At 40.2% G+C, this 23,545-nt stretch overlaps 1 protein-coding gene across 5 annotated transcripts in view; it reads right to left on the bottom strand.

Moving 5' to 3' along the window:
- Positions 1-1,366: 1,366 nt before the first annotated feature.
- khdrbs2 (KH domain containing, RNA binding, signal transduction associated 2) overlaps positions 1,367-23,545 on the bottom strand; it is a 73,868-nt gene continuing 51,689 nt past the window's right edge. Inside the window, exons 7-12 of one of the 5 annotated variants that reach the window (XR_012770609.1) lie at positions 13,426-13,508; positions 13,004-13,062; positions 7,996-8,048; positions 5,716-5,794; positions 4,678-4,734; positions 1,367-1,423 (exon numbers count right to left, since the gene is read on the bottom strand). Coding sequence is in view for 2 of the 5 variants with exons in the window: in XM_075477903.1 (XP_075334018.1) it covers positions 11,004-11,098; positions 13,004-13,062; positions 13,426-13,508 (237 nt within the window). In the remaining 3 variants the exon portion in view is untranslated. Of the gene's footprint in view, positions 1,424-4,677; positions 4,735-5,715; positions 5,795-6,608; positions 6,644-7,995; positions 8,049-9,091; positions 11,099-13,003; positions 13,063-13,425; positions 13,509-23,545 lie in introns of those variants that run through there. The other 4 variants (XR_012770607.1, XR_012770608.1, XM_075477903.1 and 1 more) reach the window with 4 other exon arrangements.

Genomic DNA, 23,545 nt, shown 5'->3' with positions numbered 1-23,545 from the left:
CTCTAAAAATAGCTCTAATGAGGTTTTGAAACAGGCTTTTGTGAGGAAAAACAAGAACAACAAAGAAAACAAAGCTAAACTTTGTCTGTCTATAGCAGCACAGATCTTCCTGAGAACTGCAACTCACACTATACATCCTCACCGTCTCTCACCTGGCTCAGACTACAGTCTGCTGTCACAAGGGAAACATCATCAAAACACATCCAGTATTCTGACTGCACACCGTTTCACAAGTGCCACACTGCTGAAGAGGCCCTTTTAGACTCTGTAGATCACAAGCCTTTATTTTCTATTCTAGCCTATCAAGCAGCTGTCTAAACAGTGCTGAGTTTGCTCAGGTACTTGTCTCTGACTGGAAGAACTGCTGTGGATAAGTTATTACCATGCGCTGTTTTGCATCATTGGATGTTTCTGGGTATTCGCCTAAATCCCAACTCGCTTTGGTGTCTTCGTGTTTCCAATATCTAGATCAAATGATATCGAGGGAGATAAATGCCATGCTGTCTGATGGGTGTGTGGAGTGTGTGTCATGGAGCAAATGAATTAAACAAATGTCAGAATCAGGGTGGATGCTTTGTGTGGATTCAAGAAATCCCCTTCCTACCAAAACAATAAGAAACTGATGATCTTCTGCATTAGATATGAGTCGTTAGGCCTGCAAGCTGTTCACAATGAACATGCTGTGATGGGCCTGGTTTACAAGGTCGTCGATTTACTGTTGTGTGCTCAAAATTCTCTCCGAAAGATACTCAGAAGGTGGACAGTCATGGCCATTTATGTGAACAGTGTGAAATTGGCATTGCTTCAATCAATCTCTGTCGTTCATGATTGCACACCATATGTAGAGCTGCAGACGGCACCATTCATTATGATACCAGAGTAAGAAAATGACAAGAGGTGAGAAGTGAGCGGCTGCAAAAAGATCTTCCAGCAGCTACGGTGGGTTTGGCTCGTAAAGTGGCTGTGACATTTGGTCAGGATGCCAGCAGTAGGCTCGACTTATTTAATGAACTAACATGTTCACGTTGGCAGCGCAAAGGGAACCATTTATTACAGAGCTGGAAATAGACACAGGGTGCAGTCAGTTCGGTAATGACAGCATCTGCCAGATGACACACATCTCAACCCAGCTAAACTAAGATGCAGTCTCATATATATATATATATATATATATTCTTTTTTACAAAGAAAGAAAGAGAGCCAAAAAGTAGTCAAAAACTACATATTCGAAATACCTGATGTGTGCGTCTGTCTTCTCAGCAGCAAATACAGCATGTAATACTTTTTGTTTTTTGTTGATACAAAAAATTATTTTTTACCCCCCCCCAAAAAATAAATAAAAATCATAAAACTCAAATGCTTTGGCACAAGTTAAGCCTTTTATTGTCCACCAAGTGTCCAAATCATGGTCTTCTCAGCATACCTGTAGGACAAAGAAAGCAGTGATAAAGGTATATTTTGTACTGGGAAAACATTAAACTGAATAATGAAAACAAGTACTTTACATAAATAGTTTGACATTTGTGCATACATATAGTTATACTCTTAAGCTGAAGATACATACTGTAAACAGCTGGCTTAGCCCTATCCCATGTTAAACAATCAGCCAATCAGTACCTGTGAAGTGACTATTTAAATTGTTCATTTTTGAATTTTGATTGTGTGAACCTTTTTAAAGAATAAATATCTATATTCCAACTTTTTAATGTTTGCAATAGACTATTTCTTGATCATCTGCGTATTAATCGTAGCTTCATATTCAACAGCCTGACATCCAAATCGTACCAAAGACACTCTCATTTAGCTTGTGACAAGATGGCAAATGAGCATATTTCCCCAAATGTCAAGTTATTTCTTACAGTCTCTATATAATAATGCGCAGTACTATTCATGCGTAAAGCGTGTAGTCTCCTGTCTGAATTGATTTTGAATAGTGGGACAAATGACACTTGTGTCCTTGGTGTGTAGCTGTTTGAGCCCTGTTTGAGTCTGACATTTTGGCTGGGTGTGCATCAAAAGGAGTTTGGTAATTCCCCTCGATCCACTGACTGTCTCTTTATGAATCCCCCAGTTATAATCTGTCAACAAACGTCTGACATCCAGGGTGACTTTTTGTATGGAGATGCAGCTTTTAGCTATAGACAATCAGCTCGTCCTTGGAATGAATATAGAGGGTGATAGACCTACCCACTTCCACCTAGACCTTTTCAAATGAGCTTTATTGTCTTGTTGAGAACAGATGCAATTATTTGAGAAAATAAGAAAGACGGCATGGGAGTTGGAAGCAATCATTTATTTGTTCACACTGTCGCTGACAGAATTGGCGAGTGTTCCTATCTGAGGAAGTCTCGCTCTCTCGCAGCCAGCCTGAACCCATGGCAGATGGCATCATTACATGACTACAGAATGTGTTGGTATCTGCTCAAGCTGTGCAAGGTCTATTTCCAATCATATATTTATACTTATTTTCCTGTCTGAGCCTAAGTCAATGATAACACCAGTGGCTGGTTATCTTAGCTTAGCTTAGAAATGGAAGGAAACCGCTAACCTGCCTCTGCCTGAAGATAAAAAAATCTTCCCACCAGCAATTCTTATTGTAATCTATTGGCGGAAAGGTTATGCAGCATTCATGACAGTGTTTTCATTAGTTTGGAGATGTTGCAGCACCACATGGCAAGCAGGACGGCACTCCTGTGGTCGCACAGGAAAATCAATTTGTCTGGAATCTTATGGGTAAAGGACTCTACATTTCACCTGAATAATGACCTGGAGTTATATAGCTTAAGTTATGTGGTCTTATTGCTCGTTTCATGTCTTATGTATTGAAATATCATGTTTACAACAGTCCCATTTAGATTAAAAGAGATGATAAAGCATCGTAAAGTAGGGCAGGGCTATGCAGTGACTGACAAGAAGGGTAGGAGGTTTAATGTGTCTCAGTCTGATCCACTGTTTGCTCACAAGTTCTAGTTTCAGAAAAGAATATATTAATTGATCTAAGAGACTTGGACTGGCAACCTGCCCAGGGTTTACCCCACGTCTTGCCTGATGGCAGCTAGGATAGGCTCCAGTTTCCTTGTGATCCTGAATTAGATTTAATGGGTACAGAAAATGAATGGATGGATGGATAGACCTTTGGGTTAACATTAGCTGATAGTCAAAATCCCTGTTCACACTTTGTGATTTTAGGCCAAATTTTCAAGTCACTGATTTATTTTCAGGGTTGTCAACAAAGGCCCCAGATTAAAAGCAAATCGCCATTCTATCAGCAGTCATTAAATGCTATGTGTTAAAGACTCAAAGCGGTTAAAGGAGAGGCTCGCCAACATGTTGCAGGTTCGCACAAAAAAGAGCATGCTAGATATTTTGGTGAGGGAATAAATCAGCAACAGCCAAACAGAATGAGGGTAAACTGGAAAAGGAACTTGGAAGAAGAATACAACACACATCGAGGAGTTTCCATTGTGTAATATGTTGTAAAAAAAAAACACTGTGTATGTATTATTTCACTTTTTACTTCTATCCAACTCCAAAATTTAATATACAAAGATCCAACCCGGAAAATTGTGTTGTCTCAACCTAATCTGATATTGTCTCCCACTGATAGGGTCAACAACTCAATAATCTCCTCCATTGCCTTGGCAGAAAAAAATTGGAAATTCTAATGAAAACTCCTCAAAAAGTCATAATTTCAGCTTAAATTGCTCAGCTTGAGCTGTGAACATATGCAGGCAAACTTTGTGAAAAGCCAAGTTAACCAGCTGCCACCTTTGAGAACAATAGATTTGAATTGACCTTCATGTCTATTTCTTGGCAACAGAGGGAATTAAATTTGTTTCTCATTCGATAAAACTGTTCCCCGGAGCTGTTTTTTTTAAATCTTTTGGTCATATTAACCAAACGTTTTCATCTGTGTTGCTGCTGGAATGATAACTTTAAGGTCCTGCTGGAAACATTTTTCTAAGAAAACCACAGGTAAAGGATATTCAAATGAATTTTAGACAGTTCAAGAATAAAACAAATTATTTGATGACCTTACTTCATTGCATTATTAACTAAAGATCATTTTAAAAAATCGCATTGGTTCGACTACCTAGACTTTCAGATGCTTTAAGATTTGTGTTGTGAAAACACTGTTAGAAGGCTTTTCTAACTCTATTGAATGGGGCAATACAAACTGGAGTTTTACAGCAAAGCTCATGAGTACATCTAAAAAAAAAAACAGTAAAATGGCAGCTGAAGTCACGAAAACTGTCTAGTCACAATATTATGTCTTGAATGCATTACAAGCATTTTTCATTAGATATCATCATGCATTCATAAAGCCTTACAAAAGTATTCATATTCATGCTTGACAACTTAGAACAACATTTTTTTTTTCTTGGAAGTATTGTAGCTGGTGGACCTAAAGTTAGCACTGACATTTGTTTACAACTTAGTGCCAAATGAACAACAATGTTATGGGTAACCTTTTACGGTTAGACAGTCTCATGGACCATGATAAACATCTAGAGTTTTATAAAGGCATTACAATGTCTCTCGAATGTGCTTACAACACATTACAGACATCACCTGTTCAGACAGAGTTATTAAAGTCAAATAAACTCAAAATAAGCGGGGAAAAAAGTTATACTGTAAGACCAAAGCAAGCAATCACTGATACAATTAACTCCTTACCTCCGAGTCATTTGCCCATCACCCTCCACATTTGATTATCTCTGAGTTTTATCTCTGCTACAATAAACACAAGTCAACACAGACAAAAGTTTATGGTTACTTTCTCACATAAACAGATGCATAAAAAAGCTGTATTAACTAATGAATGTGCATATCATATTATGCGTGTGGTGGCTGTTTGAACAACGTTGCTAGAGGTGATAAACTTGGCAATCCAACAAAATAAACAGCTGCCAGTGTTTTATTGCACCTGAGGCTGCAGCCCAGCTCTGCCTAATGGACAAGAATCACTGTGAATCCATGTGTTGATTGATGGCAAGAAGTATGACGGTGGTTGCAAAGATGTTTGGCGCCTACACTCTTTGTGTGATGCAAACAAAACCAAAATAAAAGTAATGGGTCTTTTTTCTTTTTTTCATTTCCCTTTTGTAATCAGAACGTTACTGGAGTGTCATCAGTGGCATCAGACTGAGAAATACATCAACATCCATAGCAGGCTGTGAGATTTCCACCCTTGGCTGCTTTGGAGTTGGCGGCGGGCTTGTTATGAAAATGGATCAGTGAACGCAGCTGTCATGTACGATTTCCAAAAACAGGGATAACTTCCAGCTCATAGGTGCAAATAGATTTGAGAGGTAGTTCTCAGAAGCATGTTACAGAGAAAATTTTTAACCTGAAAAGACTATGATTAGACCATCTAATTAGATCATTTGACCATATCAGAACATTCTTCAGTTACGGCTATCAAATCATCATTTTGATCTGGGCACTTTTGTAACTTGTGTACTGAGAGCAAAACTCAGTACACAAGTTACAAAACTTCCAATGATGTTTGGTACAAATAACCTTCAATGAGATTTTGTGTGACAACACGATCTATTCAAGTCCAAACTGATGCTAACCCAGTTAATTTTGCATTGAGCGAACACAGTAATTCAGTGGTGAGCTCAAAAACTATACTTTTCCAACTCAGGGAAGGCTGCAGGAACATCGTGTGTATGGTATTTTATGGGGAAAAAAAAAACGCTAAATACATACCGAGCTACTGCCTAATGAAGCTGAACATGAGTGAAGGCAGTCTTCAGTCCTATGAGTGGTGCTTCCTGTGCCTTCTGCCCTGAAAGGAAGCACAAGGTAAAGCGATTTGAAAAAATTTAGAGGCAACACGATGCAAGTGAAGTCACAGTCATGCATAGTGAGAATATACAATACTTGACACGATACGGCTGTGCTACATCAGCAATGATGTCTTTCAAGAGGCAATTCATGCTGCCATCTACATGAACAATATTCATGTACGGGTCCATGTACTGGATAACATTTGAGCAAAAAATAAAACTAGCAGAGATAAATGGAATTTATCCTAGTTTTTGTTTCTGTAAATTAAGAATCTTTTTGTATCATGTATAGCTCATTATCAACTGGCACATGTATGTTCATCTATTGTCAAGGTTCAAGGTTCATCTAACAGGCTTTTGACCTCTATGGTTACTCAAAAATGATCAGGTTGAATTTGATGGAACTTGGTGGAATTTTGGACAAATAACCTCTGGATCATTATCTGACCTTCATGCTGGACTGGCATCTCTGCATGCTGCTTCTGTTTTATTCTTAAGCCTTGAATGATTTGTTGCATCATGGTGCTGTGATCCTGACTGACAACATTTTATATGAATGTCATGTGATAGGTGTTTCATTGTGGTTTCGCACGTCAAAAATCAAAGCAAAGCTCTCCTCTCACCACAACATTGTGGATGTTTCAAACTGACACCCAAAACTAACTGCACCTTTGTATTTTTAAATGTTTAGACAGTGACATTAACAGTTTTTTTTGCAACAAAATAAAGATCTTGAACGTAAATAGCTTTGCTCATAAATCGTGTTATGCTGTATCAGCGCAAGTGTGCAATTTAAGTATAATGCTTTACGTACATTTTCGAAGGGAAGTGCTCCTTGGGAACAAGGTCTGTATAAGAGGATACAATTTTGAATAGGTCAGCAGGTATCTGACCGCTGGGATTAACTGTTAATACATTTGCTGAGGCATAAAACAACAGTCAGAGGGGAAAAAAATGCACACACAGAGATACAATAAGATTGAACAGCTGAACAGAAAATAAAAATGCAATTACTGGTCCAGATTAAATGAAAAGGTGCAAAAGATTAAGCGGATATCGGGAAGAACATAGTCTCCAAAGTTTCTTCTAATAATATTACTGAGAAATAACAGAATTGGCCTTCTTGCTCGCTATAGATCCGGTTTTAAAGGTTTTTGTTTTTATCAATATTTTACACCCTCATGCAAGGCAGAGTATAGGGCTCAGCTGGAAAAGTTCTGGAACTTTAGATATTAGGTTTGTTTACAGAATCTGCAGGCCCGACCAAACTGCCAAGCGTCTTTTGTTTTGTTGCTGTCTCGTTCTCCCTTGCCTTGCCAGTGCTGCAGCCGGTTGGGTTAGAGTTTTATAGTGAACTGTTGCTATATTCATTCACACCTCTCTATGATTAAAGTCTAACCAGCCTCAGTGCATACAAATACTTCTGTTCAAGCACACCTCATGTAGTCATTATCCTGCTGTTCTTGTAATGAGATTATTTGTAACTTCTAATTACATTGCAATTTTAGTGAGAGTCCGCTTCCTTTAATTCTTCCGTTGCCATTGTTTAACTATATACCTGTGCTTCATTATTTTTCTAATGTGCTGTCAAGGCCGCACAAAACGTGAGCACTTGCAATTGATGTAAACAAGCTCTAACGAGGGAACTCACGAAAATGTGCAGTGAGATGTAAATTGAATTGCAGCCCCGAATGGAAAGCAAAATTCAGGGAGCTAATACAGCTCTCACTCACAAAATATTAACAGGCGCTCTTCAGGTTCAAAGTTTGCAAACAAAGATTTAAAGCTAAAACGATCACTCTCCCACCAACCTACAGCCGAGGAGTTTTTCAGGCTGTTTCAAACTGTCAACGGTGACTAAAGGTGAGTATTTCAGCTCCTTGTTGATTTGAATCAGAATCAGAATCAGAAAAGGTTTTATTGCCAAGTAATTTGTACATCACAAGGAATTTGGCCTGGTCTGTTTGGTGCCATAAGAACAAGACAAAAAATATAATAATAATAGAATAAAGTAATAATAAATGTAAAACATTTTAAAAATATGCGCAAAGTATTTTTAAGAAGAGTGCGTTAATGTAACGCACTCTGTACTGACAGAAAGACAGAACGTTAATATAACGTTAATATATAAAGTGTAACATGCTTTAAGCTGCATACACAGAGACTGCCGACCATGAGTGCATTCCTCTCCATCACTCACCTGTCGGATTCCTCTTTGCTCCGACTGAATCACTGTGCAGTGTGTTTCGTTTGCTATAAGGAAGAATAAAACAATGTTACAAAGGACGCGACAGTCATATATCAGCAAACATGTTTAGATCCATTGGCTGCATGCATTTCAATATGTATACAGTGGGCAGCACACAATCATTAAATTCTATCACTGTGAAAAAAGTAAACCAATACAAGGCATAAAAATTCAATTTTATTAAATATTTATTCTTTTTATCACTGATGTAGTTTGCCGCCATTATTTTAGAGCTTCTTTATTTCAAATTTAATTTTTTATTTTTATGGCAGTTTAGCTGAATTTCTTAAGGATCTAGTTAGAGGTGGCAAGGGGCATTTATTTTGGGTTTAAACGAGCAGGTTTACTTTTTTTTAAGTGGAAATTAGCATTTAATGATTAAATTAGGATTAGCATTAGGGTTACCTGCTTAGTGTTTAGTCCTCCTTTCAGTCCTGTGATCTACACTCTTAATCAGTCAGGCTAATCACAAAAGAGAATTCAAATAGCTGCATAGACTTGAGCTTTGGTGTTTGTGGCACAGGGAATTGCAGAGCAAACACCGTTCTCTTAGGTTAAATGACAGAAATGCAAAAAAGAGGTTAGCAGAGACATCAAAAAGTTACAGAAAACAACTCATGTATGTATGAGTATGTTGCTATTTACACATGGCATTAAGGTGAACAGCAGTTTCGAGATCCTCTCGATGAGTCAACTTTAAACGCCAAGCATGATTAATATATAGTTAGTACAATATAAGAGGACTTCTTACCTCTTTAAACTCTGACTCATTGTCACAGTCAATCAGTGTCTGTTTTTGATGTAAGACTTGAGGGAATAGATTGAGGAAAAAGGCGTTTATGAGTTTCTAAGTCATCAAAGATGAATGAGCAAGAATATGGATTATTTAGCAAATGATTAGTCTTGGACAAGTTGGAGGATGTTATTTATGAAACCTGTTAGCTGTTACCTGAAAGCAGATGTGAACTTTTAGAGACAAGAAATTTAAACAAGCTGCAGAAAAAAAACAAAAAAAACCCAAAACAATTAAACGCGCCACAGTCTGTTGTTTAGGAAATCCTCCACACTGTCTTGAGGTTTATGTTGTTTTTATTAAATGCTTTATGTACAAATACAGATTACACACAGAACAAAGCACTTATTATAAATTACACACTGTGCATTGGTGACTGCTTTGAATAATAATAGTTAAAAAAAAAGATGTTTTGCACAATCACAATCTCACAGAATTTGGTACCTTTTAAAAATCACAATATAACTGAGCATCATTTTTTTTATTCATAGTGAATCAGACATGTTTTGAAAGCAGTAAGCTTTATGGGGAAATTTATGGAGCAATTTGGATTTGTTAACACAAAACATTTCGGAAAGAAATGTTGAGACACTTTACATTCTGTTAGAATTGGGCTCTGTGTGTAGTATTTAATAGAGTCTACCATGTTATTTGTGCTCACGGCAATGTGTGCTTATCTGGAGGTGTGTTACCATGGCAATGGCTCTTGCAAGTCAAACAACAGTTGAAAAACATCACGGAAACCAAAAAGTCTTCAGATCAGTTTTGGTCCTTTAAAAGCATTATAACCGTAAAACTGTCTCTGAAGTTTTTTACTGAGCCAATTAGAGGAAAAGGAAAAATCCCTTGAGAAAGTCAGGCCGGATCTCACTAAAGTTTTGTTCTAAGATTTGAGTCCAAGGAGAAGGACCTGATAGCCAAGTGGTTACGGTTCATACCACATGAGAACAACTGGTCTACGCAGGCAGTCTGCTGTTCTATTTGCTGCATGCTCTTTCCCCATATTTCCTGTATCGCTCTATTGCATATCAGCCAAATTCCCCAAAAGTAATCTTGAGAAAACATATTAGTAAGAAAGAGCTTCTCAAACCACACTAAGCCCACAGTGACGCCAATCAGTGAACTGTGCAGAACGGTTGATTTTTATTTTCTGGTAAATCTAATTTATTTTTGCAGCACTGGCTGGTTTAACCTAAGAAGTCATTTTGGTTGACTCACACATAGCCAAGCCTTGTGCGTGGGCTGTTTTTCCAAATGAGGAAACACTGTCAATCAATTCTGAAGAACTACGAAAAGAACTTAAGAAACAACTTTTCCATCCTTTAAGTGATGCTTTTAGGAAGGAAAAAAAAACCCATAAACAAATGCATTTAAAATTTGACTCTTGCTTGTTTTATCTGTGTCCATGTAGACAAAACTGACACAGCATCATGGGAAGTTGCACAGCATCGCGGGAAATGTCTAAACATTTCCTTTTTTGATGATGCGTTCACATGATGCCGACCCATAGGAGCACAGACTAAACTTGCTGTTGTTTGGAATGCTAAAGTTATCAAAGCATTTCAATCTAATTGTAAAATTACTGTATGACGCTGCCTAATCTCACACTAGGAACACGTGTTGGCCTGTGAACCTTAATAATCACTGCTTCAAAGACAAGAATTGGAAACCAACCCATCACAGTAAGATACATAACCTACAAGATGAAATCTGCTGTTTAATATCAATATTCTAGAATTATTATTATTTTTTTTTTGGGGGGGGGGGGGTTTAAAAACAGCCTCCCTGTATATGAAGGAGTATGTTTGTATGTTAAAAAGAATATGACTCATCCCTTTATAAATCAACACATCAGAAGAATGCTATAAGGTTTTGTGTGCTTTTAGGGATTTTTTTTTTCCATTTCCAAAGTAAATGGGGGGGGGGTTTAAAAACAGCCTCCCTGTATATGAAGGAGTATGTTTGTATGTTAAAAAGAATATGACTCATCCCTTTATAAATCAACACATCAGAAGAATGCTATAAGGTTTTGTGTGCTTTTAGGGATTTTTTTTCCATTTCCAAAGTGGATGGGGGGGGGAGTGAAAGTTACAGCATTTCATGAGGAATTTAATAATAATAAAAAAGATATAGAAAAAGAAATGGAGGTCACATATCTGGAGCACCTTCAGTATCTGCCATAGGGATGTTTTCTGTAGCCCCCTCTTGTCAACCGTGAAGCGGGGGCTTTGGGACTGCGTCTGGGTGCCGTCCACTCTTCCTCTGTAGACGAATGGTTGAACACACATTGAAAAAAAAAAAATACTGCTATCACTGTGGTGAGCAACATCATGCCACAAAGTCTAGCTGTGAGCGCATATATTGTATTCTATTCCTCTCTTGTGCATTTCAGAAAGATAATAAATCTAAGAGTATGCCAGATACTACAGGGGCTTCTCCTCACATGAAATTAATTTCATAAGCTCTTTGCCCTCTGTTGGACCGATATTGAGATCAAACTGTCAGCAGCTCCTTCCTCAGAGCCAAATTACATAAAGATGGCCACCTCTGCTGCATGGCACATTGCACTGCTTCCAAATAAAAGAGTGTTTATGAAGCAGAAAATCAAATCATTGCCCCCCTGGTTTTGGTTTGGTCCAACCTCAACACCCCAGTGCACAATTCATTGTGCTGAAAATGAATGAGTCCACGAACCTGCAGTGGCGACTAGCTTACAGCTGCTGCCATGAGACTTTGTAACTCAACTTCTGTTGATTTTTTGCGAAGCATTTCTTGTTGACGCTTTGCTTGTGTTAACTCGGAAGTTAGAAGGAAAAAAAACGAAACAACAATAATGAATACAACATATTCTAAAAATGCCCAAACAGTCGGTGGCTTGGAGAATTATTCAAGAAGCATTCGTGTGCACACAGCAGAGGTCAGAAACAGCTCTCTCCGAAATAAGCCTTTGAGGGCACATACCCAAAAGGCAAAACACTCCAGCTTTACAACAGGCACCGATTAGTCCTATGAGCTTCCACTGGCACTTTCATGGTTTATGCAGCTCATAGCCAGGAAGGTAGGAGGGTTGATGCATGTAGGAGTGACTCCCTGGGTCAGGATGATTAGAAGTGGGCTGTAACCACAGTTATTTTTCCCTTTTGTTTGGTTTTGTTTAAAATCCATTGTGACAGGAGCCAGAGCTGCAAAAACAAGGTTTTTGAATACTTAACTGTTCTCTTGAATGCAATTAACTGCAATAGTAGTTGAGAATTCAGTTTTTTTCTTTTATTCCTAGAAAATATTGCAGATTGGATTACAGATTCTGCTGACAAAAATTAGTCAAAAAAACAAATGTGCCGATGCCACAGCCTAATACTGGACTTTCAATACAGTGTAAGGGGCACCAGCTAACACACATCTTGATTTTTTTTTTATCATTCTTGTTTGATATGTGTCATGCCATGGACTCATGCCATGTGTTTTATGTTTTAGATCATGTTTGGTTTTTAGATAATGTCTTTAGTTCTTAGTTTAGATCATGTTTTTGGTTCAGGTCTTGATTAGTTTCATTCACGTCACCTGCACTCATTTCCTTCAGCTGCACTCCATCCTTAATCACCCTCCACAGTATTTAGTTTCCAGGTTTCCTTTCATTTCTTGTGAGATTCTTCCCGTCACCCTCCATGCTACGCCACGCCACAGCTTAGTTAAGTTTTTTCCTATGATATGCCAAGTGTTTTATTTTGTTATACCTTTTTCCACAGTTCAGGTTTTTCTATCCGGCTCAGCCGCGCTTTCCTTTGATACTTTGTTTTTGTTAATAAATCTACCTTGTTTTTTGAAAATCCGCATCCGTGTCCTCCCTTAAAACCCCCAAACTGACAATCTGGAAGTAACATAAGTGGATCTTTTGCCAATAAAGGGCTTCAACAATGAATCAGCTATCATGTTGCAAGAATGATTTTTGTGGATGGATAAGTCCAAATACTCAACCCATTTCATAGCTGTAATAGTGGGGTTATGTTGCACTCTTACAAGATAAAACACTCTAACCTGAGTGCCAGTAAAGGGAAGGGTGGCAAATAAAAATGAGGGTGACTCGTTTTTGGCTAAGTGCTTTTTAACTAAAAAAAAAAAAAAAAAAAAAAAAAAAAGTTCTTTGAGGACCAAATGAGCCACACTCACCATAGTTGTTGTAGGATTCGTCGCTGGTTCTGTGTCCATATTCATAATATTCTGAAATGCTGAATCAAACAGAGCATAAACATCAGTCAAAATTAAAGGGATGGGGGGGTAATAATAATCCTAAAATGGATGGGCACTGTAATTTTTACCATCTTCTCCTCAAAGAAATGTAAATAAAGCATTTGTTTGGTTCTATTTTCATCTGTGAGTATTTACAGCATCAGGATGGGGAATGTGGGATTTACCGTCGGGACTGTGTGGCTCACATTGCTCACTGGTGTGTTTTTAATAAACAGGGGGAGTTTTTGACACAAGCATATCAATGCTAGATGTGCAGTTATGATACGTATGGCAGCTGGTGGCATTTGATCCTACACATGTTAAATTTGTCCAGCAGTTTTCTGCATGTATGTATGCATTACCTCTTTGACTGACTGCTGTAATTATCATCATAGCCTTCGTAACTCTCGTCATCATATTCTCCTCCATATCCATCATCGTAGCCCTGCAAGGAAACGCAGTCAGGAAGCATTAACGTCATCTCTCCCCACCTCTGTTCAGTGTACCAGCATTAAGACGAATATAAAAACAACCAAAGGTTAACCTTGTGGTTGAAGCTATTCCTTTGAGTCTGTAACGTTCAACAGTGATTTTTGATTAAGATTTTAGCCTGCTTAGGCAAGTAACCTGGTTTTGGATCAGTTCAAGTAGACATTATGTTTGAAGAAGAGACCACAGGAGAGCCGAAGAAATATCTATTAATTTGCTCTGGAAAATGTTGAATGTCTTACTCAATATACAACACCACCTGCAAAAGAGTTGGGAGATTATGTCAAATGTCAATACAACAGATTGAAATGATTTGCAAATCTCAAATACCAATATTCTTAATATTCTTAGTATAAAAAACACATCAAATATTTATTCCATATCAAATGTTGTATTTAAAGTCTTCACAAGTTTTCGTTTAGGAACATTGTTTCTCCACAATTTGTCGACTGCTGAGAGACTACATGTGTTACTGGCTTGTTGCTAATTAACCTAATTAGTAGCAACAAGGTGCTCCAGATGTTTTTTCAGTACCACTTGATTTTTTTCCCCAACTGCATAAACCATCAATTGTGTGTATCATATCTGGTTTGTCTGTTTCTTTTCCTTTTCAAATTACTTGTGGAGACACCAGTGCAATTTTGACTATGGATGTGATTGACATAACTTTTTAGAATCCTTTTTTTTTTTTTTTGGCCATTTCAGTTTTACATTTTCTAACGATTTACCCCTAAAATGTTCATTCAACATAACAGTCGTATCTTTCTGCTGTAGGCTTGTTTTTCACTGTGTGATAACAGCCCCATTGAAACTAGCTTCAGGCCTGAGTGGCCACTTGTCTTTTAATCTGTGGGAGGGGTTTGCACTCCCGCAGACAATCAGCAATTAGTGAATCAGTACAAAGCAACTCCTGTTGTTGGAAGCGTCAGTCTTCAAACGAAGGCTGTCATACAAAGGCACTTGACTTTTTCAAGTCCGACTTGCTCAAGGACGATTTTCATCTGGACGGTCCCTGTAAGTGTAAAGTACCATTTTTCAAGAAACCATGTGCTTCATTCCCGTTCTCTCCTCTCGGTCTTGGCGCCCACGCAGATACAGGGTCAGACCCAGAGGCCGGGACCCCACTAACCTCATCCACCCTTCTCTCTCTACTCATATTGAGCAAGTGGTGGCAGGGGGGCTGTGGAACTGCCAGTCTGCTGTGCAGAAGGCTGAGTTTATCTCAGGTTATGCATCCATGCTCTTCCTTAACTTTCTTGCTCTTACAGAGACCTGGATCACCCCAGAAAACACTGCCACGCCCGCAGCTCTGTCTGATGTGTACTCTTTCTCTCACACTCCCAGAGCTGCGAGGCGGGGCGGTGGTACTGGCCTGCTGATTTCCAAGGACTGGAAATACTCTCTTTGTTCCCTCTTGCAATTCTCTCCCTCCTCCTTTGAATTTCATGCTGTCACTGTCTCTCACCCAGTCAAGCTCACCATCGCTGTAGTTTATCGCCCACCAGGCCCTATTGGGGACTTCCTGGAAGAGCTGGACACTCTTGTCTCTCACTTCCCTGATGATGGCTCCGGCCTCACCCTTCTCGGTGATTTCAACATCCAGACAGAGAAGCTTCACCCTCTTGTTTCTCTTCTCTCCTCCTTTGACCTAGCTCTCTCCCCATCTCCTCCTACCCACAAGGCTGGCAACACACTGGACCTTATCTTCACCAGACACTGTTCTAGCGCCAACCTCTCTGTCACTCCTCTTCATCTCTCTGACCACTACTTCATGTCCTACACCCTCTCCCTCTCTTCTCCTCCCTCCCGACCTTCCCCCACCCACTTGGTATCTTCTCGTCCCAATCTCCGCTCTCTCTCCCCCACTGACTTCTCCTCTTCTGTTCTCTCTGCTCTGCCTGCCCCTGAATCTTTTTCTCTTCTTTCCTTTGACACTTCTACTGATCTTCTTCTCTCCACCCTGTCCTCCTCTCTGGACAAACTCTGTCCCCTCACCTCCAGGCCTGCACGCTCAGCTCCACCTGCCCCATGGCTGTCGGACTCAGTGCGTACTGAGAGGCGGAGCGTGAGGGCGGCCGAGCGCAAATGGAGGAAAAGTAAACTTCCTGAAGACCTTCTTGCCTTCCAGTCCTTGCTTTCCACTTTTTCCTCCTCTCTCTCTGCTGCAAAAACTGCCTTCTTCTGTAACAAAATTCAAACTTCTGCTTCCAACCCCAAAAAACTCTTCCAAACTTTCTCATCCCTCCTCCAACCCCCATCCCCTCTCCCCTCCTCCTCCCTCCTCCCTGACGATTTCGCCGACTTCTTTGACAAGAAGGTTAACGATATCCGATCTTCCTTCCCTCACCTCCCAGCTGTCCACACCACCCACACCTGTCGCCCTCCCACTCCTCCCTCCCTACCACCTTCTCCCTCACCTCCCTCTCTGTCCCACTTCTCTCCCCTCTCTGCAAATGAGGTCCTCCACCTTGTAACATCCAGCCGCCCCACCACATGTTCCCTTGACCCAGTCCCTTCCCCTCTCCTTCATTCTGCTGCACCTGATCTTCTTCCTTACCTGACCCACCTCATTAACACATCTTTGACATCAGGCTCTTTTCCTTCTGCTTTCAGGACTGCCAGAGTCACTCCTCTTCTAAAGAAACCAGCTCTTGACCCTTCAGAGATCAAGAACTACAGACCGGTATCCCTTCTACCCTTTCTGTCCAAAACCCTTGAACGTGCTGTCTTCAAACAACTGTCCTCTTACCTCCACCAGAACAACCTCTTGGATCCCTACCAGTCCGGGTTCAAGGTGGGCCACTCAACTGAGACGGCCCTCCTAGCAGTAACTGAGTCACTCCAAACTGCTCGAGCTAACTCTCTCTCCTCTGTCCTGATTCTCCTGGACCTGTCTGCAGCATTTGACACAGTGAACCACGACATCCTTCTCTCTACCCTGGAGGGAATGGGGGTTTCTGGCTCTGCACTCTCCATGTTCTCATCCTACCTGACAGATCGCTTCTACCAGGTCACACTGAGAGGGTCTGTGGCGAAGCCACGTAGGCTCACCACTGGGGTTCCCCAAGGTTCGGTCCTGGGTCCTCTTCTTTTCTCCCTCTACACATCATCTCTTGGTTCTGTCATCCACTCCCATAACTTTTCCTACCACTGCTATGCAGACGACACCCAGCTGATTCTGTCTTTTCCCCCTTCTGACACCCAAGTGGAAGCACGCATTGCTGCGTGCCTGGCAGACATCTCGGGGTGGATGTCGATGCACCACCTTAAGCTCAACCTGGACAAGACTGAGCTGGTGTTTCTCCCGGGGAAGGTCTGCCCATTCAGAGACCTGGCCATCACCATGGATGACTCTGTGGTGACATCAACCCGGACCGCGAGGAATCTGGGTGTGACCCTGGACGACAAACTGTCGTTCTCGCCAAACATCGCATCAGTGACCCGTTCCTGCCGATTCCTCCTCTACAACATCCGGAGGATTCGCCCCTTCCTCACCGACAAGGCAGCACAGGTGCTCATCCAGGCTCTTGTCATCTCCCGCCTGGACTACTGCAACTCCCTCCTTGCTGGCGCCCCGGCTTCTGCCATCAGACCTCTGGAGCTGGTTAAGAAAGCTGCTGCTCGTCTGGTGTTCAACCTCCCAAAGTTCTCCCACACCACTCCCCTTCTCCGCTCTCTACACTGGCTCCCTGTAGCTGCTCGCATCCAGTTTAAGACTCTGGTGCTGGCCTACAGGGCAGTGGAAGGAACAGCTCCTTCATACCTCAAGGCTATGGTCAAGCCCTACACCCCCGCCCGACCACTTCGCTCTGCGGCCACCAGGCGCCTGGCTGCCCCGTCACTCAGGGGTCCCTGCGCACGATCGACACGGTCACGGCTTTTCTCTGTTCTGGCACCCTGATGGTGGAACGATCTCCCGACTGATATCAGGACAGCTGAGTCGCTGCCCATCTTTCGCCGTTGGCTGAAAACCCACCTCTTCAGGAAAAACTACCCTGATCCGCCCTCTTAGGACAGCATCTGCGCCGTCCTAGTTCCTTACGCACTTATTGTTTCCTCCACCACTGGCACCCTCTATATTTTCATTACCCCCTACCCGAACCAGGGTTTGAATCCCATTCCTGCTTTTCTTACCTCTTTTATGTCTTCCCCTACCCGAACCAGGGTTTGCATCCCATTCCTGCTTTTCTTAACTCTTTTATTTCTTCCCCTACCCGAACCAGGGTTTGCATCCCCACCCCGCTGTGACTGGTGTGCAGTTGGTGAGAGGCTGGTTGGTTATCGCACTTACTCTAGCACTAGTTTTGCTCTTAGCTGTTTGGTATTAGAAGGAAATGCACTTATGATTTCTTGTGACCTGAAGTTCTTTTGCCTACCGATGTTGAACGCACTTATTGTAAGTCGCTTTGGTTAAAAGCGTCTGCAAAATGACCGTAATGTAATGCTGCTGAGGGTTAATACGCTCATCAGATGTGCTTTTAGTCACAGCTGTGCACTCAGTTTTTATGACTTTTTTTGTCCCCCGAATTGGAGGAGAGGAAGACCGCAGGCATCACTAAAGCTGCTATATATAATTTCCCCTCCTAAACTTTTACATTTCTTTCTTTTTTTTGGCTGTTCTGCCAAATTCTCCTGATGCTTTCAACAATTTACATCTTCTGATTTGTTATCAAACTGTTATGAGGCTTTGAGCGCCTGGTGTTGCTGGCCCATCACTGCATTCTGAAACCCTCGAAAGGCACAGGAGAGAGTGGGTGGGTGCTCATCTCACTCAGCCAGAGTTGCTTTTGGAGTACATGGCAGAGCAGCTGAAATGCTCAGGATGTGTCAGGTGGCAGACTCTGCAAAGTCTGGCTTGTCTTTCTCAAATAACAACAATGATTTGTTCGAATTCCTTTCATTTTATAAACATATTATCTGATGAGTTGGAAAACACTGTGGATTTCTGACCTTGTAATTATATTAATATATTTGTTCGTTATTAATTGTTATTGAGTTATTTTAATGAACACAAAGCCGGTGGCAGGGACACCTGTTGTCCATGGAGCAGACTGCTGACACGGGCCCACCACGAGAAATGTTCATCTCAACAGACCAGAAAATGTTCTTTCACTTCCTCTGAGAGTTTGTTGTTGTTTTTTTTCACTTTTTCAGCAAGTTTTTTTCTTTATTTTCTGGCCTCTCTTCCATAAAGTTTGCTTTGTAGAGTGTACAACTTAAAGTGGGCTACTCCTAAGGACAAACACACAGTTTCTACCTTGGAGCTTTCCTCTGGGGTTACCTGGCCTTTTTGCTATTTCTCAGAATAATCACCTACTCCTTCCCTGTTTTGTGAGTTTTGGTGGTTTTGTTTTGGCTGATTTGATGTGCTATATTCTATATGAACACAATGGCGTATTTTTCCAGAACTGTGCCATGTTTTGAGGCCTTCTTGGTTTTGTGTGAAAAGGCACCCTTAGAGATTATGCTCTGAGAAAACATTAGCTATGATTTGTTCTTAGTCATAAGGGCAGGTCATCCAGATTTTAAAGACTTATAACTACTTTGACTCTAAACAATGCTTCCAACAATCTGCAGCCCCAGTTACCTTTAAGCAGCTTCCTAGCAGTCTGAAAATAAAGAATATTATAGTAGCAATAAATAAATAACAACAAATATATTGTGCTGCAAGACAGTGCTGTTTTTAGGTAGCAGTTTCTTCAGTATGACCAACAAAACTTCAGTTGAACTAGAGTTCATTGGCTGCAACACAAGCTCAAAAATCCATCTACCCCAATGTTTAACAGTTAGAAAGGTTTAACATAACCAGAATTTGGTCAAAACCTTGGTAAAAGTCAAAACTAGAATGCTCGACTGCATGTAAGGGCAATCAAAAGAGCAGCGCATGGAAGATGGGGGAAGAATCTCACAGTACTAGAATGTCTTTGGAGAAACAATGGAAGGAATAGCTTCCTGAAAAACTTAGATACTTAGAAAGGGGGTTTTATTAAGTCCTGACCATGGAGGAAACAAAAACCTTTCCTTTACCCTTTTCCTCTTTTTTTATTTCAAAAGGGAAAAGGTTTAAGTTAAAATATTATCTCTGAAAGTTTTATTACTCACTTGGCTCCCTACAGAAACAAATCATTTTGACCAAGCCCGAAATTTTGCACACTGCTAAATGTGAAAAACTTGTATAAATGTAGGGAATAACATTCAGCATTTTGGAAGTGTGGGGATCCTGCATTCCAGGTTTATACCCTTTTCACCTCTGCAACCGAACCTACTTTTTTATGTGAACAGATCTGTCTGAAGAAAGTAAGCCCTCATAATATTCTGTCAAATGGTTTATTCATGACAGCAGAGATAATAAGTGTCGGCAGATGAAAGGTTTCGTGCAAAAAGCCTAACCTGAAACTGAAGTGAGGCCAAAGTGTGTGCAGAACAGTAGACTGCTTTTGTCTCTTCGTGTAATTGTCGGATCTTACTAATTTAAAATGATATAGAGGGATTTAAAGTGCTTCTGTTTCCTTTTCATCATGATCCAATCTGGTCTTGTCCTTTAAAAGCTTTGTATTTCAAATCGAGCTGTACTATAAAACACACCAGTGTTCAGTTCCCATAGGAGATTGAACACATTTGAAATCATCACAACAAAATGTTTTCAAAACCTCAGTACAATTCTATGCCAGACTTGGTCTCAGTTCCTTTATTTCTGCTTGTAACAATAGAGTAATAACGCAGAGACATCAGTGTGAAGGACATCTACTGCAGCAGTACAAAAGAAAATACATTTAAGACACGTACCCTATCTTCTGCTGGGTAATGCCGATTCAAACAAGCTCCGGTTCCTGTGTGGCTGTATTTGTGTTAACATGAATTTGACTAAATTAAAGTTGGGGATTATGTCAGGGATTAAGTTGTTCAGGGGATCCTATATTTCTCTTTTTCTTGCAAAAGTCTCTCCTCACAGCAGCAAGAGTCACAGATCTATATATCTCAGTAATTAAACATTTTGTTAGCAATCCCGTACGAAAATTGGCCACACTGGACCACACTGTAAAGCAACCAGTGGATTAATTTCAGCCAAATGTATTATAAAAATACCTTTTTACTATTGGTATGTTGAGTCACATAAAACTAACAGTATGTCTATTTAAAGTAAAGTAATTGTGGTGCTTCAAAACCCAACAATGTCACTGATGGAAATGTTGAATTCCCACATAGCAGCACAGTTTACTGTTTGTTAATGGAGAACATGTATGAGCCTACTCATTCACCATAAGGAAGATGTTCAAAAAGTCATCACTGAGTCAGCTCTTTTAAATGAAACATGTGCGAGCCAGAAGATTTATTATCTTTGATAAAATTAGCCCCCTCTCTTAGCAAACATTGTGCAATCATAGCACGGTAACTGGAGTTAAAAAAATGAGGGGGCTTCAGAATTTGTTCCTTGACGTTCCAATCTCCATATATTAGGCATTTGCTGGGGTTCTGGATCCTGGGAGATTTTTTTTAATTTTAAGTACAGTACATCATGAAATCAGCCACTGAAATACATTTGAGCTCTTCTTAAGTTATCGTCTCTACCTGAGCAATTGAGTTGAATAAATAAATCAGAGCACACTGACACTCTGTAATTTGAATGTTAATATGTTGATCATTGATCAAAAAAAATTGGACTCCCAGATTTGTCTGCCACACTCATGGCATGATATGATATTGTCTATAATACGATATGAAACAATAAAAATATGCTGCATTACGGCTTGTTTTTGCCTGCTCTGATGCAAGCTGCAATTGTTAGCCTGTCTTGGTAATCATAGTTGACCAGTGACTCAATTTCATCAACAGCAGCAGCAGTGGTGCAAAACAATGTTGTGTTTTTTTTTCTTTTTCCTTCTTCTTTTCAAAGCGTTTTGTCAGAGTAAAGGACAATTCAAGGCAGGAGTTAGTGTTGATTTGCCTTCTTTTTGTAAAATCTGAAACCTCTCCTTTAAGTCTTGTGTCTGATGATTGATCAGGCCTACAACACCTGAAGCAGCTTTTTTTACTTTTAACGTCACATTTTCAATCAGTTTCCCAACACATTTCAGATGAATTAAGAGAGTAATTTTAGAAATGTATACCATCTTGCATGTGTGTTTTTTTTTTCTCTTTTCTTGCATTTGCTATTCATTTCTGTTGTAATTAACACATAATGCCACAAAAGGCTTTTTTTTTTTTTTTTAAACATAAACAGTTGATATATCTACCAGATTTAGTTCGAACAGCTCAGTAGTTACCTAACAGTCTTAGGTCTATTGCATAGTGGTCTCCCATTGGCATGATTGCTTAAGGGGAAAAACACTATCATCTTAGAGCTAGATGCCCCAGAGAGGCAGAGTCAAGTGTATCTTAAATGGACTGCCAGTGAGCAGCGAATTGGTACGGAGTAAAACTCCAACTAGCCAGCGATCAAACCAAGGACTTACTCATCAGGGAATGTGCGCCGGTGTTTAGTACAAACTATCCACTCAGCAAACGGGTCATTGACTGGTTCACAAAAATCCAATAGGGGGAGCAGAGTTACATTACGGTCATTTTTTGAGTTGGACTTCCACTAGTGACGGATGCCAGAGCGAGGATAAGGTGTTGAATAAAAAAAAAATGACAATATGTGAATGTGAAAGCAAGTCATAGTCTCTAACTAAAAGAAAAGGGATAAAAAAGAAAAAGAAAAAGCTGAAATGTAAACGGTAAGCTGTTCTTTTTTTTTTTTTTTGTCAAAAATATGTCAAATTCATGTGGTTCCAACAGACAGAATACAAGCATCATGCAGTTTGTCGGCATTGAAAAAAGACAGAAAATGAATAAAAAGAAATGTTCATCCTTCTTCTTCTTATCATCTCTCCGCTGAACTTCATGTTGGTTCCATGCATAACAAATGCATTCAGCTTTGACAGTGCACTGTATGTAAATAGGCCGGCCTCTAATTAATGAGGCTTGATTCCTCTAGGTTGACACTCATCTGTAAAAACAATTAACACTGGTGCTTTTTAACAAGACAGAGGACATAAATCAAATGTTAACACAAAAGTGGAGAGTCCTCGCTCAGTGTAATTAGGACAGTGCGAACTTAAAGGCCCTTAGCACTGTGCTTCATTATCAATTGACAACCTGTATGTCCCCTGACAGTGACTGATCTTCATAGGGAGCTGCCTGTGAATGCCTCTCCGCACAGCAGAATGGGGGAGGAAAATGAGATTTGCTGCCTTTTGTTTTAGTGAATAGATGCTGCTCTTCATTGCTTTCTACCTGTGCAAATTCAATCATTATGCACATTTTGTTGCTGTTTATACGCTGCGCACTTACAGTGTGTGATTAGGAAAAATAGCTGAAATGTGATTAAACATTAAATTGTCCATATTCAGCAAACTTTGATCATCTTAATCACACGGAACAATCAGATTGGCTATAAGGAAGAATGTAAATAATTTGGATGTGTGCTGGTTAAAAGTTACAACTTGATGTGGTTGCAGAGGTTAGTATAGATGCAGCAGCATCTGTTGGCTTTTCCCCTCACAGGTGGCTTCAGTCCCTAATGGTACAACTCGGCCCATTATGTATTCTACCCGAGTATTTCTTCTCTTTAAATAATCAAGTAGCGGCGTGTCATACATCTGTTTTAATACATTTTCACAATTAATTGAAAAAAGAAAAGAAAAGACAAAGCTAACGCAGCATGGGATCCGAGGCCATGGTTACATAAAGCAAATACTGCAGGTGTGCATTCCAGGTAGAAAGTGCTCACCTTCAGGAAATACAACGAATCTCAAGCATCTTCAATGCTCATGAAATAGATGATATGGAGAGGATTTCTTTCCTCGTTTCAAAAGGGTGTCCTGTCGTTTTTTTCCGCAGCAGATAGATTAGAGATTTATTTCATTTTTTTCTTCAAAGCCTCCCAAAGCTCTGTGTTTAATCACATTATGGCATTTCCTGCACAGCTCCGGTATGGTTGCAGGGCTCAGG

The sequence above is a fragment of the Odontesthes bonariensis genome, chromosome 2 (assembly GCF_027942865.1).
Source record: "Odontesthes bonariensis isolate fOdoBon6 chromosome 2, fOdoBon6.hap1, whole genome shotgun sequence".
NCBI lineage: Eukaryota > Metazoa > Chordata > Actinopteri > Atheriniformes > Atherinopsidae > Odontesthes > Odontesthes bonariensis.
This window is presented reverse-complemented; position numbering and strand designations above follow the sequence as displayed.